At 44.3% G+C, this 19,784-nt stretch overlaps 1 protein-coding gene across 4 annotated transcripts in view; it reads right to left on the bottom strand.

Annotated features, from left to right (window-relative positions):
- LOC144681919 (mixed lineage kinase domain-like protein) overlaps window positions 1–9,826 on the bottom strand; it is a 46,168-nt gene extending 36,342 nt beyond the window's left edge. For 2 of the 4 annotated variants that reach the window (XM_078544079.1, XM_078544082.1), the window contains exon 1: window positions 7,441–7,561. In XM_078544079.1, coding sequence (XP_078400205.1) covers window positions 7,441–7,486 — 46 coding nt within the window. In that variant the 5' untranslated portion in view covers window positions 7,487–7,561. Of the gene's footprint in view, window positions 1–7,440; window positions 7,562–9,634 lie in introns of those variants that run through there. The other 2 variants (XM_078544080.1, XM_078544081.1) reach the window with 2 other exon arrangements.
- Window positions 9,827–19,784: the final 9,958 nt, after the last annotated feature.

Here is a 19,784-nt window from a genome sequence, read left to right as displayed (position 1 = left end):
TACGACTGGATATGGATTGCCTATAGATGGGCAAAGTAATCTCATGATTTCAATATATTTTGCCTTGTTTGGGCCAACTTGCGTATTAGTGATATTCTCTTCTAATCAGGAAGGGCAATTGTGGAATGTATGCCTTTGTTGGAGGCACTAGGTTAACCCGAGGACCACTTTACTTGAAGTTCAAAAGATTTTTGGTGAGCTGATCCAGTGATTTGATAATGTATATGGCACACATAAAGAGGGTCCTGAGTTCAATTCCCCCATCTGTGCTGAGTTAAACAATCTCAAGCAGAGTGCAATAACTAGCCAGAGTTGCTTGCTCCTAATCACTATGTCGAGTGACCCTGTTTGACAGTGCCTGTGTGAGGACCCTGGCTGAGGGCAAGATCAAACTCTTGTCACAGTCAAACAATCTGTCAAGATTTATTAAGTACTCATGTTTAACAGATAATTGCCACTCAGACAAGGTACTGGAGAAAAGTGGTTAAAAACAACATATAATGTTAACCCTGCCCATCAAGGGCTCAAAGGTACAGAGGGCGAACAGGAAAATAGGAACAGGCCAGGTAGCTCCTGTGGGAAAAACAAATCTTTGACACAGAGGTGTTGGGTCATGACTTGTTTTTATATTGTACCATACTATGGGGCAGGAGCTGGAAACCGAAGCCTGTCCATACACTCAGCCCAGTTTCTATCAGCCTTGGCTCATTGCTGCACTCTTGATTTTGAGTGAGAAGGTCATGGATTCAGGTTCCACTCCACAGACTTGAACACAAAGCTTAGAATGACATTTCAGTGCTGTGGTAGACAGGGCTGCACCATCAGAGATGCTATCTTTCAAGTAATACATTAAACTGAGGCCTCCCTTTGCCCTCTTGGTTACAATCCCTTGGCAATATTCAAAGAAGAGCAAAATGTTCTCCCTGTATCCTAGTCAACATTTATTCCTGAACCAACGCCTAAACAGAGATGGTCAGGTCATTTATTTCATTTCTGTTTGTGGGACCTTGCTGTGCACAAATGGGCTACTGTGTTTCTTAGATCATAACATGAAACCAATGTTTAGAATGTTAAATTATGAGCTAAACTTTATACTGGATTGTATTTCCTTGAGCATAGAAGATCGAGGTGGTGATCTAATTGAGGTTAAAATGTTAGAAGGATTTGACAGGGTAGATACAGGGAAACTATTTCTTTGGTGAGGGGAACAAAAATAAGGGATCATAATCTTAAAATTAGAGCTAGGCCATTCAAGAGTGAAATCAAGAAACATTTTTTCACATAAGAGGTGGTGGAAATCTGTATTCTCTCCCTCAAAATGCTGTAGACACTGGGGCAATTGGAGCTTTTGAGACTGAGATCAAAAGACCTTTGTTAGGTAAGGGTACAAGGGATATGGATCTAACGTACGGAAGTGAAGTTGAGGTGCGGATCAGCAATGATCTGGTCAAATGGTGGTGCCGGCCTGAGGGCTGAATAGCCTACTTCTATATGATTCCAGCTGATGTTACTGCTGGACAAATCAGATCCCAGGGTGGAACCAGGCTTGACAGATCCTAACTTTTATTTTTTGTTTAGAAACATAGAGAGTGGCTAGTGAACAGAGCCACAGGAGTCAGCTGATGAACTTCTAACAAAAGAATAAAACATTTATATAACAAGAAAAGATGAACTATTTTACAATACTCCTTCACCCACACCTATATCTTTATAGATATATTCAGATTTGTAAGGATAACACATATTACAAAAACTATCTTATACTCTGATGTTCACAGTAAGTACACAGTCCATGTAAACCAATAGATGACCTGTGGGCAGGCACATCACACTCTGAAACCAAGTGACAGATGCCACCCCAAATGGATGCTATGGATCTCCCATCAACTCCCCCCAGACACTTGTCATACCGTGAGACAACCAGCCTCACTGAACTCCGTGTTTAACACGAGAGTTTCCAATCTCCACTCACGAAGAACCCATTTTGGGATCTTCTCTTAAACAATGCTTTCTCTCCGATGCCTTCCTCAAGGGTCCACCTCCAGGATTTCGAACTCTCCTTTCACGGTTCCACTCCCCTGGATCGTCACATACACTCAAGCTTTGCCTTCCACACACTCTCTCTCAGATACTCAGCCATGCCAACAAGACACCACTGCTTCACATGTCCATAGTAAGGAGTCACCAACTTTTGGATGTCTCCTTGGATTTTCTGGCTTCTAACTCTGCATGCTTCAGCTTTCTCTCTTTAATTCAGAGCCTTTTCCTCTGCTCCTTACTTTCACTTTCACTAAACAGGATCTTGTTCCGATTCCTGTCCTTGTGCTTTGACTTAACTTAAAGGTCTTCTTGGGGCCTTTCCCTTTTCCTTTAGGACCTGCTTCCTGCAGTTCCATCTCCCAGTAGACTACTGACAACTTGGTATGTCCCTTGAGATCCAGAACTCAATCGGTATTCACTGTTACTTTAACTTTAGCAATTCATTTAAGATTCTTAGACTTATTTCTCTCAGCAATCTGCTAGTATGCCCAGCTAGAGAGAAATTTAAAATGTTTCCTTCACCTTAGAGCACAATCACAAACTGAACTCAAACTGCTTTCTGTTTCTCTGTGTCTGTGGGCCCCCCATTGCTAGGCAACAGCCAGTTTTTCTACTTAAAGAGTCATAAAACCTCAATAGAATGCAGGTATACAAACAAACCCATAGATTTGCAGGCAACATTCTTTAATGTGAAACTAGACCCAGGTTTCACCCCTTTAACCCACAAATAAAACATGTAACTTACTTAAATTTAAAGCTAAAACTTAAACATTTATGCTATAACTTAATTCCTAACACCTACAACTACAAATACAGCTTTCTTAAACTATACTTAGTTCATAACATATGCTTAAACCCATGTAATAGTAACTAGACTTCAAAAATACTTAATTAGCCAGAGACATCCTGACATTGTGAAAGGTACTATATATATACATAGGCTCTTTCTTTGTTTCTTCTCTTTAAGTAAGGACATTTTGGATTTGATTGCCATTTCAGTAGTTCCAGCTCATTGTCTATGCTGGTACTTCAGTGGTGTGTGCAGTAACTGTGCATTGTACAAAGTGTTAAGATGAGGTCCTGTCTGTCTGTGTCATTGGTTCATGTGAGTATTAACGATCCCATGGCACTATTCCAAGAAAGGCAAGGAGTTCTTCCAGTGCCCCGGCTGCCATTCCTCTGTCAATCAACAACCTCAAAAATCAGATTAACTGATTATTCATCTCTTTGCTGTTTGTGGGGTCTTGCTGTGTGCAAAGTAGCTGACATACTCACCTATGTAACATTCAAGACATTTTAAATAATTCAGTGTGTGAAGTGATTTTGTGAGATATGGTATTGTTTAAATATAAGTCTTTTTACTTCTATACAGGGTAAAATAATCACATTCTCCCTGCACTGGAAAGACGATGGGAGTGTACTGACTTGGGCTTTATTCAGTAACAAATTCTAAGCATAAAATGGACTTCATGACATTGGTTGATAATTAGGTTCATAATAGAGCAGGTAACACAATCCCTAATTTTAGAGCAGCAGGAATTAATCCCAAGTGCATGCTTCGCAGACAGTGAAACAACTGGGATACAAGCTCTCAGCTGTAACTAAGTTATCAAGATTCCTGACTATCTGACCACTTCAAAGGGCTCTATTATGGTCACGCCCTGGAGAGTTAGCAATTGTCATAGTGGTAGACATCAGAAGGTCATTTTGAATCTTCTTTCTGAAGCTCATAGTTGGTGATAGACAATGAGTGACTCTAACATAAACAGGTTGGAATTCATGGGGCAGCTGCAAGATCTTCCCTTCATTTGTGAAGCTCATCATTCATTTGCCTCTTGCTAACAATGTCGTTTGTATGCCTGACACCAGGCTCCAACAGCATTTGCTCTACTCTGAACTTGGTCGCAGCAGGAGACTCCCTAGAATACAGTGGAAACACTTTAGGAATTTCCTCAATGCATCTCTGAAGAGGTCAAACATACCCGCTGATTCATGGGAGATCCTGGCTTGTGACCGACCAACTTAAAGAAGGCTCATTCGGGAGAGCACCAAACATATTGAGACAGTTTGTCAGGAACGTGCAGAGGTGAAATCAAGGCGCTGGAGAGAGTGCACAATCCTCCAAACAACCTATCTACCCATTCTGTCAAGCACCACCTGCCCCAAATGTGGCAGAGTCTGCAGATCATGCATTGAGCTTTTCAGCCATCTCAGAACCCATTGAACTGGAGTGGAAGCAAGTCATCCTCGATCCCAAGGGACTGCCTAAGAAGGAGATCTCAATACATAGCTAAAAAGTCAATGTTACATAAAATTACAAAGAATTTACAGAAACAGACCATTCAGCCCAATTGGTCTGTGCCAGTGTTTATGTTCCACACAAGCCTCCTTCCACCCTACTTCATCTCAGCATTGCTTTCTATTTTTTTTTCTGCTCAAATAATTAATCTGCTTTCCCTTAATTGCATCTCTACTGTTCGCTTCCATGTGATAGTGAGTTCCACATTCTAACCACTCTCTGGACAAAGAAGTTTCTCTTAATTCCTTATTTGATTTTTTTTTAGTGACTGCCTTATATTTTTGGCCCCTACTTTTGGATTCCCCGAGAAGTGGACACAACTTCTCCACGTTTATCTTATCAAACCTTGACATAATTTTAAAGACACCAACAACAACAACTTATATTTATATTGCACCTTTAATGTAATAAAAAAACCTATGACGTTTCACAGAAGTGTTACAAAGCAAAAGTTAACTCCGAGCCATATAAGGAGATACTAGGACAGATGGTTAAATGTTTGTTCAAAGTGGTAAGTTTAAGGAACATCTTAAAAGAAAGGCAGAGAGGTTTAGGGACAGAATTTTGGAACTTGGGGCCCCAGGCAGCTGAAAACATGGCGGATGTGGGGAGGGGCAAAACATGCTTCAAATAGATGAACTAGAAAACACGTATCAGAATTTTAAAATTGAGGTGTTGCTTAAACTCTATCAGGTCAGTCTTCTCTTTTCTTGTTCCAAAATTTCATCCTTAAAGCTCTCCGATTTTCTGCTTATTTTCCTCTTTTAAGATGCTCCTTAAAACCTAACATTTTGACCAAGATTTTAGCCATCTGTCCTAATATCTACTTATGTGGCACGGAATTAAATTTTGCTTTATAATGCTCCTCTGAAGCATCATGTAATGTTTTATTATGTTAAAGCTGCTATATAAATACAAGTTGTTGTTGTCATTGTCTTTAAAATTATGAAAAGGTTTGATAAGGTAGACGTGGAGAAGATGTGCCCACTTATGGAGAAATCCAAAACTATGGGCAATAAATATAAGAAATTCGCTAAAAAATAAAACAAGGAATGCAGGAGAAACTTGTTTGCCCAGAGAGTGGTTAAAATGTGCTGCATCACTTTTGCATTATGTCATTGCATGGAAAGTGGCCCAATCGGTTTGCGAACACTTTTCTCCCTCAAAACAAGTCCCCAAAAATGGTTTGATGATTTTTCCATTTCCATGGTGTTCTCTTTTTTTTTTGTATAATGTCCTTTTTTATAATGACCTGGCCAATCCCTTAACAAACATCATTATCTGGCCATTTAACTCATTGTTGTTTCAGGCAACTAGTTGGGTGCAAATTCGATGCTGCATTTATCTACATCAGTGATTCTCAAACTTGGGATCTCAAACTCCCATGGGGGCCATGAAGACTTTCCAGGGAATCTGTGAAATAAGTGGAAGCAATGGTTGGCGACATCATGTGGTGATTGGATGAAGATCGCGTCAGTCATGAGCAGCACATTTGCGAGCCTCTTAGTTATTGCTAACAATTGTGAGCAAACCAGTGACTGCCCATCACTCCCACAAGTGTCTCCTCACTTCCAAGCCTCATCATAGAGGCAGGAACCCTCACAACATTTAAGGAGTGTTTAGATGAGCACTTGAAATGCCATAGCATACAGGGCAATGGGCCAAGTGCTGGAAATGGGTTTAGAATAGATATGTGCTTGATGGTCGGCACAGACATGATGGGCCAAAGGGCCTGCTTCTGTGCTGTATAACTCTATGACTCCTTGACACTCATGCAAGAATTTTTCAAAAGCTCACAAACATGCTGCTAATGACTGACATGATCCTCATCCAATCGTCCTGTTAGTGAACCAAAGAAAAGTTAGGGACTTTTTTCTTTAAAGTTTTTTTTCCCATGAAATCTTGCCATTTGACATGAGTGATGGAAAAACAAAATAAGCAAAAAAAGATTTGGCCATGGCAGCTGAGACAGCAGGAAAATATCTCTTCCAAAATACAGAACATCTAAAGCAGCCGGTCAAGGACTTCAAACTAGTCTGGAGTTAGACCGCATGCTGTAAGTTTAAACTGATGTCTTACATTAAGTATTACAATTTAGATAGGGAATCTGATTCCCAATCCATTTGAAAAAAGGTCCTCAAAACATTTGGGAACTACTGGTGCACATTGCAACAGTGACTGTACTTAAAAAGTACTTAATTGACTGCAAAGCACTTTGGGATGACCTGAGGTTGCGAATGGAGCTATATAATTGCAATTCTTCCTACTTCTCTACTCCCAACCCTGATTTTCCTTGTGGGAATCAGGCACTCTTCAGTACCTTCGCCAAGAGGGCATTCTTCATGTGTGAAAGAAAGAGCCTGTATTTGAGTAGTATCCTTCACGGCTTCAGGCTGTCACAAAGTGCTTTACAGTTAATTAAGTACATTTGAGGTGTTTTCACTGTTGTAATGTGGGAAAACATGGCAGCTAATGTGTAATCAGCATGGTCCCATCAGAAGGTAGTGACCAGATGATCTGTTTTAGGTGTTGGTTGAGGGATAAATGTTGACAGAGACACCAGAAGAACTCCTCTGTCAATACCCTGACTCCAGACCTCAAATGGGAAATCCCACTTGGCCTTGTGAGGGGTGGAACCTCCACTCATCCTTTACAAACCCAGCCAAGTCTGAGAGGGAGACCCAACGCTCGCTGTCCCCATTTTACCTCATAAGGGACCTAGCAAAAGTTTGGAGGCTGGTGGGCCAAGTCAGATCAGATATATCAGCCTCCATAAGTGTGACCACTGGGTGATCTAAGCAAAGAACGTAGTCTGGATCCTTGAAGATGTAGAAATTTATATTTATATTGGCCTCCTTACATTGGGGCTGCGGGGATGATAGAATGAATGGTCTTTGGGAAAGAGGCCAACATCATTCCTGATAGTTGACAGATGTACCCATAGTGCAGGTGCCTGTACATCCCCTAAAAATAAAATGCCCTCCCCACCTCCAAAACATCCTGGGGGTTTCCCTGAAGGGCATCAGTGGGCGCAGTGTCAATGTAACTGGTAGGATTGTGACTAGTTGATCAGTTGATCAGGGGATCAGTTGTATAGTTACCCAAGAGTTGGGAGGTGGGGAATCGAAACACAAGAAGATCAGCCATGGTCTTGTTGAATGGCAAGGCGGGCTCGAGGGACCGAATGGTCTACTCCTGTTTCTATTTCTTATGTTCTTATTCTGGTTAGTAGAGAATTACACTTGGTAAAGTGCCAGATAACAAAATTTACTGTAATTCTTTAAAACGGATTTCAATTTAATGAGGCATCAGGCACAGTATTGAAGTGGAAAGAACTTGGGAGGAGGAGTAGGCCATTCAGCCCCTTGAGCCTGTTTTGCCATTCTAGTACATCATGGCTGTTCAGTACTTCAACACAACTGATACATTCATCTAATAAAAAACTGTTGACCTCAGTTTTGAAAATTTCAATTGACCCAGCACTCAGAGCCTTTGGGGGAGAAAGTTTCAGATTTCCACTCACCTTTGTGTGAGAAAAGTGCACCTGAACTTTACTGCTAAATGGCACAGCTCTAATTTTAAATCATGCCTCCTTGTTTCAAATTCCCTCACCAGAGGAAATAGTTTCTCTGTATCTATATTACCAAATCCCTTTATCATTTTAAATACCTCAGTTAGATCAACCTTCTAAACTCACGGGAATACAATCTAACTTTAAACTGCTCTCATAATTTAACACTTTAAGATTATTTTTTATATCACTCTGCTAGCTTTTCGCAATTTGTGTACGTGGATATGAAAATCCCTTTGCTTTTACATAGCTCCAAGTTTCTCCCCATTTAAGGAATTATTCTGCTTTATCTCAGTCAGATACAAAGTGGATTACCTCACACATCCCCACACTGAATCACATCTACCATAGTTTATGTCCCCTCATTTGCTTTGTCAATGCCCCTTTGTAACATGCTGTGCTTAACTACACAACTGACTGTGTTTTCTAACTTAGTGTCATCGACAAGCTTCTTTGAAAAGCTATGGAGAACGTTAAGTGTGTAAGGGGGTAGGGTGCATAAGATAAGTGGGTAAGGGGGTAGGGTGGGTAAATGGGTATGGGGTAGGGTGGGTAAAGTAAGTGGGTAAGGGGGTATGGTGGGTAAGTCAGTGAGGGGGTAATGTGGGTGAAGGCATAGGGTGACAGTTGGGTAGGATGGTGAGGTCGGGTTAGGTCAGGACAAGGGATGGTCAAGGTGTCCAGGGGCCACTTGGGGGAGTCGGTGGAGCACAGTTTGGGGTCTGGGAGAGAGGTGGCTGGTAAGGTCAGCTCAGACTGGGTCAGGGGCAGGGGGAGTCGGGGATTTGGAGGCTAGTCGTGGGGTTGAGGTGAGAACTGGGGTGGTCAGTTGTATCTTTACCCAAGAGTTAGATTTGGATTTTTCTGTCTAACATTTCCTGGGTAATTATCCAGGTAAGTAAGTCCGATCCGTCCTCAGTCTCCGACTCTAACTCGGACCTGGCACTTAAAACTCTAAACAACGGATGCTGAGCACATGCTTCAGAACAAAATAGCGTCAACATTGGACCATCAATATGCTCAGGTGTTTTAGTGAAGGACTGAAGGAGTAGCAGCTCTTTATGATGTTGAAACTTTGACCTTTTTTTCATCTCAGGCACCTTCTTTCAAAGCTGGCAGGCACAAGACTCTCCTGAAAACTCAACCGTCTGCTCGTCCGTGCATAGGTAGCACATAATCTTTCATCATTTGACCTCCTACCTCCAGCTGCCTCACCCAGTCTTCCCCCTTCCCATCTGTAAATTAACCACGCAAACTCTTTAAGCATTCGAGCCTTTCCACCTCACCCCCACCATCTCCAATGTTTTTATATCGAATGAAGTAAAGTTGAAAGAAAATGAATCAATAACAGGCATTATTCTGATGCCCGTGTTTTTCTCTCTCTCTTTCCTGTGTTGCGCCCAGCAATGTCCAGGTGATTGATCTTCCAATTCCTGGAGACTCCCAGGGTAATTCCAGTGTGTGGAGGGGATGAAGGTTCACAATTTGGATCCAAGTCACTGACCTGATTTGAGAGAATGAAGGGGAGTCCCAGCCCCCTCCGAGTCACTTCGTGCACCCCCCGCCTCCCCCCGCTATCCCACAAACCCCGAGTTTGGAAATGTTTTGAGCTGTTTCCAGACTCGACACAAAAAAGGAGCGAGGGGCGAGTCCAGCCTGGGCTAATCTAAGTAAAATTAGAGAAAGATACCCAGGCACCAGGATGCCGATAAAGGACCAGTTACCTGCTGGAAGGCTGATTCGACTTCTGTCTGGGCAATTTATTGCGACAAACTTACCAATTCACTCCGTTCCCCTTGCAACAGTTAGTGAACTTGCTGAAAATTTCTATTCCAAATTCCCAAGCGGACTGCACTGCTTTCGTTTCTTCTTTTCTAGGTCACAGTCACTTTCCAGAACTTTATTTTTCTCTCTCTGACACTGGGTTGGTTGCAGAACACTTCCTTCCGAATCGTCTAGCCACTCCCCCATCTCCCCCGAGAATCTGATCTGTCAACCTGCCAGCGGGTAGGAGCTGGCAGTGTAGGGGCTGGGGATGTTAAAACGCGGCTGCCAACCATGGTGACTGGTGGCACAAACTTAAGGAACACAACACTTAGTTACGCAAACAATTAAGTAAAGTAAGCACACACACACAAAGCCAAACAACACAAAAATTGACGAACAGGCAAACAATATACTTAAAAGATATACGGTACAAATATACATGCCCAGATTCACACACGGTACAAAAATGGAAAGACAACACAAACACTCAAAAGGCGCAAAAACAGAAAATGTTGGAACTACTCATCGGATCAAGCAGGGGAGTAAAACAGAGTTAACCTTTCAGGTCCATGACCTTTCATCAAACTTGAAACGTTAACTCTGACTCAGGACTTCCGCTCTCCAGGGAGTCGTACCCCGGAGGTACTGGGGGACCCCTTGGAAGTCCCCATGCAAGGTCTGCACGGGAATTGCCTGCGACGCTTAAACTTCCGATGGACAATTACCCTGAGCTGGGAAGTACCCAATATTCCAATTTAAATCAGAGATTTCGGATGGTTAGGACTCTCTTAGCAGAATAGTTACCAGGAAAATTTAGAAGGATTAAAACCACTTCTAACTCCTGGTTAACTATAGTACTGACCACTGCCCCACCCCAAACCGCTCCCCCCACCCCCCCCCTGCCCCCCCCCCCCCCCCCCCCACAACGAATACCCTTCCATCCCCCTCCTCCCCCCACCCCTGCCAACCGGAACCCTCAACTACCCTCCAATTCGCCTTCCATCCTCCCACCCCCATGACTAATCCCCACAGGGTACCCCCACCCCCATCTCCACCACCCCCCCCCCCCCCCCCAACCCCGACTACCCCCACCTATCCCCTGACTAGCCACCCACCACTCACCCCCGACTAGCACTGCAGGAACTCAGGAGCCAGGCATGCTGCATATTTCTCACCAGGACCAGGTTGGAAGGTTGTGCAAGAAATGTGCAGCTCCCAACTGAGGAAAGTGAAAAGGTGAGGAGTGACAATCCAACAGTGATTGCCACTCCTCAGGAGTTCTGGCCCTCAATTTTCTCTACACAGGCGCTGACTGACCTGCCGAGTAGTTCCAGGATTTTCTGCTTTTATTTCTGATTTTGCTTTTGCATCAACATTCAATATTTACAATCTACATTAATGACTTGGATGAAGGGACTGAGTGCATTGTAGCCAAAATTGCTGACGATACAAAAATAGGTTGGAAAGTAAGTTGTGAGGATACAAAGAGTCTGCAAAGGGATATAGATAGGCTACCTGAGTGGTCAAAATTTTTGCAGATGGAATATATTGTGGGAAAATGTAAGTTTGTCCACTTTGGTAGGAAGAATAGAAAATCAGGATAATATTTAAATGGAGACAGACTACAAAATGTGGGCATGGAGAGGGATTTGGGTGTCTTGCATGAACCACAAAAAATTAGCATGCAGGTACAGCAAGTAATAAGGAAGGCAAATGGATGTTGGCCTTTATTGCAAGGGGATGGAGTATAAAAGCAGGGAAGTCTTGTTACAATTGTACAGGTCATTATGGAGACTGCATTTAGTGTACTCGTGAACTAGTGCACCAAGTGAAGGGGTTGTTTTAGGATGAAAGGTTGAGCACTTAGGCCTATACTCATTGGAGTTCAGAAGAATAAGAGGTGATCATATTGAAACATATAAGATTCTGAGGGGGCTTGACAGGGTTGATGCTGAGAGGATGTTTCCCCTCGTGGGGGACCCGAGTACTTGGAGGCACAGTTTCAAAATAAGGGGACTCCGACTTAAGATGGAGATGAGGAGGAATTTCTTCACTCAGAGGGACATTAATCTTGGAATTTTCTTCCCCAGAGGCTGGGTCATTGGATATATTCAAAGCTGAGTTAGACAAATTTTTGATCTACAAAGGAGTCAAGGGTTATAGGGGGCAAACAGGAAAGTGGAGTTGAGGCCACAATCAGATCAGCCATGATCTTTTGAATGGTAGAGCAGGCCCGAAGGACCAAATAACCTAACCTTGCTACCATTTTTTGTGTTCACTCAAAATACATACTGTAAAATGACACCCACAAACTCACACAGTTTACATTCAAATAGGCTCAGACATCAGTATCAACAGATTCAAAGACATACACTGTAAGCACAAAGGCCAGGGTTTTCCGGCCCCGTTGTGGATGACTTGAGAGGCAATGGGGGGGTGAGGGGTGGTGGGTGGGTAGAATTGTGTGAGGTGGCATCAGAGCAACCCCAGATACAAATTTCATGAGGAGCAGATGGCATCTCTTGTGGGAATGGCACACAATTCTGAAAAAAGGGTACAAGAGACACTTGAAGTGCCAGCTGACCAGGTTTTTACAGAGCAGTTGCAATTTTTCAAGAAGTGCTCAGGGGCCACAGGGTGTCAGAGCCCCAATAGTTATCAGGGTGGCAAAGAGATGGCAAGTCAGGTCAGTGCAGAATTCAGCAGCCATTGGGTGAGGCAGCATGCCCTCACAGAAAGGCTAGAGCATGGTGTCCATAGCATATTGCAGTGAGGAAGAAGAGTTCAGGTGGCAGGGCTTTGGGGTCGAGCCTCCATATAGCCATCTGGCTAGTGGTACCTGGGTGGATTGAAAAGGGGCTGAGGTGGGGTGATTAGAGGAAGCATCTGTTGGCCCTTGAGACCAACAGAGCCCACCTACCATGGGCATTGTTCACTCAGGAGGCAGGTCTTCCAGGGAGGAGGAGAACCTGAGAGGGGAGGACCTGACGCTACAGTGATCCAGACAGCAGCAACTGAAATGCCACCTGCAGAGGCAGCCCTGGAGTGGGGAAGCAGCAGAAGGCCGCAGAGGGGAACACAAGCAGACTTCAGCATGGAGAAGAAGGCATTCTGCAGCAAGGGTGTACAGACAAAGGATGAGCTACTTGCAGATGCTGAAGCAGCAGCATTGACAAAGACTGCAACTCTCTCAAGAGGATATCACAGATCATTGTACCATGATGATGAATGAGCTGAGCCCCATTGGTATTGGTGGTAATCTGATGCCAGTGTCAGTGAAGGTCGTTGTAGCCTTTAATTTTTAAAGCCACTAGTTACTTCCAGGGGCCCACTGGGGACACGTGTGGCATCTCCCAATCAGCAGCACATCATTGCACCAAGATAGTGATCAATACCCTTTTTAAGAGGGCTAGCCAATACATCCATTATCGTGCCGAGCCACACAGTTTTACAACTAAGATGGGAGAAGTGCGCGAATTATCAAGCCCCACTACTCCACAGGCCGTACCATTAATTTAAATTTTTAATTTTCTCTCCAAAATGGCCAATTTTTTACATGTACCTCAAATGCCCAGAAGAAAAGAGACTCTGACCAGGCTTCTTTCAAAAACTCAGAATGATTAAATTATTTTAAAACAAACTTCTTCTAACAGGTTGCAAGTACTGTTTAACACACAATTGTAATTGAGAAATATAACTATCTATCTCTCCCCAAAGAATTCCCCCAGCGCACACACAGACAAACAAAGGACAAACAGATAGAGTCTCTCTCTGCAGAGATGGGCTTTGGAGGATGGGCATTATAAAATAAAGGATAAAGTCCACAGGGTCTCGATGCTGTCGACCTGGAGTTCTCTCGTGTGAAGACAGGCTGCTGGTCCTGGTGGAGGTCTGGATGTTCTCATCACTGGTCTCAGCTTTGCAGGCCCAAATGCAGACTGGTTACACTCAGATGAGGGTTCTCTGGCTACAGGTTGATAGCCATACACAACTTTAGGCAAGGTAGAGAGAGGGAGCCAGTCAAAGTAGCCTTCTTTCCTCATCTCTCAGATGGAAACAGAGGAAGAATACACCAACCACGTGGTGACCCAAGCCACCATTGTGCAGACATTAGCTCTCCTGAATATGAGATTGTCCCAGTGGTGCACTTCAGTGTGTCACAGCAAGGGTCCTGGATTGTGGACCTAGCCAGTGAGGATATAATGAGGATACAGAGGCATCCTCAGATGAGGAGGATGATTAGAAACTGTCAGATTATTCTTTAAAATCATCCCATTAACATGTTTTTTTAAGGAAGTGTACATGTAAAATGGCATTACCTACAATAAAACCTTACATCATACCCTATAGTGACTGCACAATACATTCTAATGTACACCATGCAGCAGTTAGTCATCCATGTAGTTGTTCAAAAAAAATATGAAAGCAGGTCCATCCAAACTGTTCCAAAATGGGCTGCAATCTTCAAACGATATTTACAACAACTTATTCTCATACTCCCCCTTTTCAGTCCATGTGTAGAGCATTCTAGAAGGTACTGAGTCACTTCCTCTCATGTCAAATCCTCTGTTAATAACAAGATTTTTCCCCCTCAAATGTATTTTGTAAAGTGAATCTGTTTGATGCTGATCTTTATAAACATCCTACAGATGAGAGAGAGATTGCAGCACTCATGGTCTGGATGGACTCCTCCGCTGTCCAAGCCAGGGTGCGGATACCCTCAGGAAGATCTGCCAGATCTTCATGAATCTCATGCTGATCTTTCAGCACTTGCTGCCTTATTGACAACTCCAGAGGCACGTCATCAGCATGGGGCTGATCCCGCACTTCTCTGCGTGTTCGTGGTCTGAGCTGTCACAGCCTCTGACAGCTGGTCAGGCACATGTGTGGCACTCTTGCCAGATTGTGATCCTGAATCTAGGCATGAACATGTACCCTCCAATGTGCAAGTATCTGCGGTGGTGAAAGGTGCAAGGAAGTAATGTAATGCTGGACCCTCTGAGTGCTTTTGCCCATGCAGAAGTGCCAAGTGACAATAGGTGCAGGAGCCTGGACTTACAACGCAGGTAAATGGCTATAGTGGAGGGTGAAGGTGGATCTTTATTTGACTTGAAGGATGATGTGAGAAGGGCTATCTGAATCATGTATGTATGAGCACCTCCCCAGCTGTCCTCTTGCCTTCAATGCGGTCCTTCATGTCTTTCAGGATGCTGCAGCTGATTGTCTTCTTCCTCACCATCCTCCTTATCCCCATCCTTCAGGCTAGTTCAAGGCTCCCCTGCACTACTTGCCTTCTTATTTCTGTATTCCTGTCGTACCCTCCACAATGGAGTGTCTGGCATAATGCCCTACAAGTTTCAGAGCCACCTCTTCCGTGGACATTAGGATAGAGAGAACTGGGACCCTGCTGCTTATCTGTACACTTTCTTTCGCATCATGGGCTCTCTTCTGTAGGAACGAGGGGTGGGTGGGGTGGGGGGAGGCTTCCGGCTTTAAGAGGAGGGGGAGGTTTCAAGAGTCCCTCAGGGTAGTGTCCTCGGCCCAACCATCTTCACCTGCTTCATCAATGACCTTTCTTCCATCATAAGGCCACAAGTGGGGATGTTCGCTGATGATTACACAATGTTCAGCACCATTCGCGACTCCTCAGATACTGAAGCAGTCCATGTCCAAATGCAGCAAGGCCTGGACAATATCCAAGCTTGGGCTGACAAGTGGCAAGTAACATTCGCGCCACACAAGTGCCAGGCAATGACCATCTCCAACAAGAGAGAATCTAACCAACGCTCCTCGATATTCAATGGCAATACCATCACTAAATCCCCTACTATCAATATCCTGGGGGTTACCATTGACCAGAAACTGAACTGGACTAGCTATATAAATACTGTGGCTACAAGAGCAGGTCAGAGGCTAGGAATCATGCAACGAGTAACTCACCTTCTGACTCCCCAGAGCCTGTCCACCATCTACAAGGCACTAGTCAGGAGTGTGATGAAATACTTCCCACTTGCCTGGATGAGTGCAGCTCTCACAACACTCAAGAAGCTTGAACCATCCAGGACAAAGCAGCCCACTTGATTGGCACCAACTTCACAAACATTCACTCCCACCACCACACATTAGCAGCAGTGTGTACCATCTACATGATGCACTGCAGCAATTCACCAAGGCTCCTTCAACAGCACCTTCCAAATCCACAACCACTACCATCTAGAAGGACAAGGGCAGCAGATAGATGGGAACACCACCACCTGGAAGTTCCCCTCCAAGTCACCCACCATCCTGACTTGGAAATATATCGCTGTTCTTCACCGTCGCTGGGTCAAAATCCTGGAACTCCCTTCCTAAAGCACAGTGGGTGTACCTACACCACATGGACTGCGGTGGTTCAAGAAAACAGCTCACCACCACCTCCTCAAGGGCAGTTAAGGATGGGCAATAAATGCTGGCCCAGCCAGCGAAGCCCACATCCCAAGAATGAATTTAAAAAAAGGAGGGGTGAAGACTTCAAGAAAAGTGGGGGTGGCTTCATGGGGAGTGGGGCAATGGTGGAGTCGGGTAGGCTTTGTGGGGTCGGGAGGGAAAGGTTTCAGCTGCATGTTGGTGATGTCAGCCCTTAAGAACTGGCGCCAGCATATCCATCAGCGTTAGCTGATGCCATGGCTGCTGTCTCAATGTCCACTTCCGTCCCCAGAACGGTTAGCCCCCACCTCCTGCCTGCCGGCAGTTGATTACTTGGCCAGTGTGAGGTCGGGGGTCAGAGAGGGAGCACCAATGCCACCCGAAACTGACAACCACGCTTTGACCATACATAAAAACACAATTTCAAGGACATCAGTTCAAACAATCAACAACAAATTCAGAAAATTTTGAAATTCAAACTTATATGGTGCAAACATACACACAGAAACTCAGACACATAATACAGTATTGCTTCCAGCCCCAATTGTGTGAATGAAGTCACATAAATAAATTCAAAAGCATACATGCCAATTACACACAAACTCAGTTACACTTTCCAAACACACACACACAGACTCATAGACAGAAGCAAAATACTGGAAATTCAAAACAAAAAATAAAAACAGAAAATGCTGTAAATACTCAGCAGATCAGGCAGCATCTGTGGAGAGAAACTGAGTTAGCATTTCAGGTCAATAACCTTTCATCAGACTTGCAGACATACTGTCCAAACACACACTCACACACACAAACAAACAAAGGACAAAGACACATCTCTACTCCACCATATAGCCATGCAGACAGTGAAAATGAAAATCTACCCCACTCCCAATATAATGCAAGTTTCTTCTTTACCTAATAGTTAGATGGTATGCCTGACACCAAACTCTGGAAGCAACTGCTCTACTCAAAACTCAGTCACGGCAGAAGACTCCCAGGAAGATAGTGGAAATGCTTTTGGGATACCCTCAAAACACCCCTGAAGAGGTCAAATATACTCACTGACTCATGAGAGACCCTGGCTTGTGACCAGCCAAAATTCAGAAGGTTCATTCAGGAAGGCACTGAACCCATCAAGGGACTTTTTTTGGGAATGTGCAACGACAAAGTTGACGTGTTGTAGGGAGCACACAAACCTCCAAGCCCCACTGGTGGCAGAGTCTGCAGATCATGCATTGCACTGATCAGCCATCTCAGAACCCATTGAACTGGAATGGAAGCAAATCATTCTGGATCCCGAGTGACTGCTTAAGAGAGAGTTAGCTGGATGCAGGGGAATATCTGGCTGGAGGGAGTAGCACCTGATTACTGAATACAGGCTGAAGTGCCTGACTCACAGTGCTTCTGCAGGTATCTGGTAATGAGAAAAGGTTTTATTTTCACTGGTGTTGTACGCCTCAGAATTTTTATTTCCATCTTTCCAAGAAGTACATGAAGAGTTAAGAAATAATGAGTTACTAAAGGAGCTACAACTATTTTAGAAAATGGGGAAGAGGTGCGTCCGTTGTGTTTCAATCTTTGCACAATGGAGGAAGAGCTAAGGGTCAGTTAGATTTTCTTAAATACCAGCTACTATGTTTGCTTAGTCAGATATCTGATATTCAGGCTGGGATTTTCCGTGTCCGCCGGCATCAGGTGTGTTCAGTGGCGTGAGAGGACATTATGGCCAGAAGGCCAAAAATCGGTTTCACGACATCATGAAACCAATTTGCGTTTGCCGTTCCGCCTGCCAATGGCAGGCCATGTTCTTCACTATCGCTTGCCAGGAACCTCATTGTAATACATCAGCAGATCATTAAAAGGCCAGCCTGCTGGACTCATCGCCCCCACTGGATTGTCCACCCACGACGGCAGGAAAACATGCTGACATGTTTCACAACAGCATATATAAGGCATGTACTTGGTGGGCTGCACTTTGTTGGGACTTCAAGGTTTGTTTGCCTACCTTGTTTCAGTCAGCATTCGCAGTCATCAGCACCAGGCTTCACAGGCAGCATAACATCACTTTTAGGCGGGCTCATGGGTAGGTCTCTACCTGCCAGATCAGCCATATGTGGGTGGCTTTTCAACAGCTGCAGGGCAAGGTTTTGTTTGGGAAAATGGGAGAATTGGCCTCAGGCAAGGGAAGAGGATACAGGACAAGAGCTGTACTGGGGAAGGAGGGTATCCCAGGAGGTGTGTGGGGGCACATGTTGATCTGTGCAAGTGACCTCAAGATGGTGAGGGCTGAGGAGGCAGTCTCCAGAGGAGATGAGGCCAGATGGACATGTGAGAGTATGTGTGTGAGAATGGATGATGATGTCCCTTGAGCTGGCAGTGAGTGAGATGCCAGTGAATGTGTGATGGGCTTGAGTGTATGAGTTTAGAGTGATGAGATGGTTGCCATAACCTGGCTGCACGGATAAGATCATTCATCCTCTATCTGCATTGGATGGCCAACCTCTTCTGTGCAACATTGGCACTGATCACCACTGCATTGGTTTCCAACTGGAGTGATAATGTAGCTGCCCCTCCTGCAGACAGAGCAGGAGTAAAATACATCACAGTGGGCCTCCACAGTGTCCATAAGGCGCTCGAGGGCTGCAGTCTTCATGCCTTTTGGGGCCATGTCTTCTTTGCTGCAGTCCTAGGCTGGAAGCACTGAGCGCACCGTACTTTAAATGTGGTGCCTAGCGTGATGAAGCAGCGAGGTGATGGCATGGCAGGCGAATCGGAGCCCGCCCACCATCAAAATGGTGTGTTTCCCGGGAATGCGTATGTAATGTAGCAGGTTCGGGACAAAACGGCGTGAAAACACCGTTTTACCCACCCGCTACCGCACTGAGTGCAAGTCTAGGATGATTCCACTCTCAGTCTTCAAACCAGAAAAATTCATTTAAGTGGTCTTGCTATTTATTTGATATGGAGTGCACATTCTCTTCAGTACTGAGGGTAAGCTGACTATCAGATATGCCATCTGTCAGGTAAACTGAGGTCCTGCCTGCTATTTCAGATGGATGTAAAATATCCTATTCCTAGAAGGTCAGGGAGCTACACTAGGAAATTGGCTGCCATTTATCCTGCACCTAATGTTGCCAAAACAAAATTTTGGGCACGTATCTCATTGTTGTTTGTGGGATTGCTCAGTATTTGAAAACATTAAAATTTGCAGCTCCTTTATTGAGGGACATATACTGAAAATATATTATAAACATTGAAACAGGGGTAGGTCAGTCAGTCGCTGCTCCATTGTTCAGTTAGATCACAGCTCCTCTGTATTTTACTTCCATTTTCCTGCCTTGGTTCCAAATCCCTGAACACCGAACAAAAATCTATATGTGTTGAAATTTTCAATTACCCACCATCAACAGCTTTTTGGTGGAGAGATCTCCAGATTACTACTACCCTTTGTGTGAAGAAGTGCTTCCTGACATCACTGCTAAAATGATCTAGCTCTAATTTTAAGGTTATGCCCTAGCTCTGGACTCCCCATACTCCCAACAGAAATGACAGTTTCTCTTTATCTACCCCATATACTCCATTAATCATTTTAAATACCTCAATTAGCACTTAATTTTCTGTTAGCAGCAGATCAGTTGGTAACACCCTCATCATTGAGAATAAGCTTGGGGGTACAAGTCCACTCCAAAGATTGGAGCACAA

Source organism: Cetorhinus maximus, chromosome 6 (genome assembly GCF_964194155.1).
Source record: "Cetorhinus maximus chromosome 6, sCetMax3.hap1.1, whole genome shotgun sequence".
Classification (NCBI taxonomy): domain Eukaryota; kingdom Metazoa; phylum Chordata; class Chondrichthyes; order Lamniformes; family Cetorhinidae; genus Cetorhinus; species Cetorhinus maximus.
The sequence above is the reverse complement of the archived record's forward strand: the minus strand, read 5'-3'. Positions and strand labels throughout refer to the sequence as shown.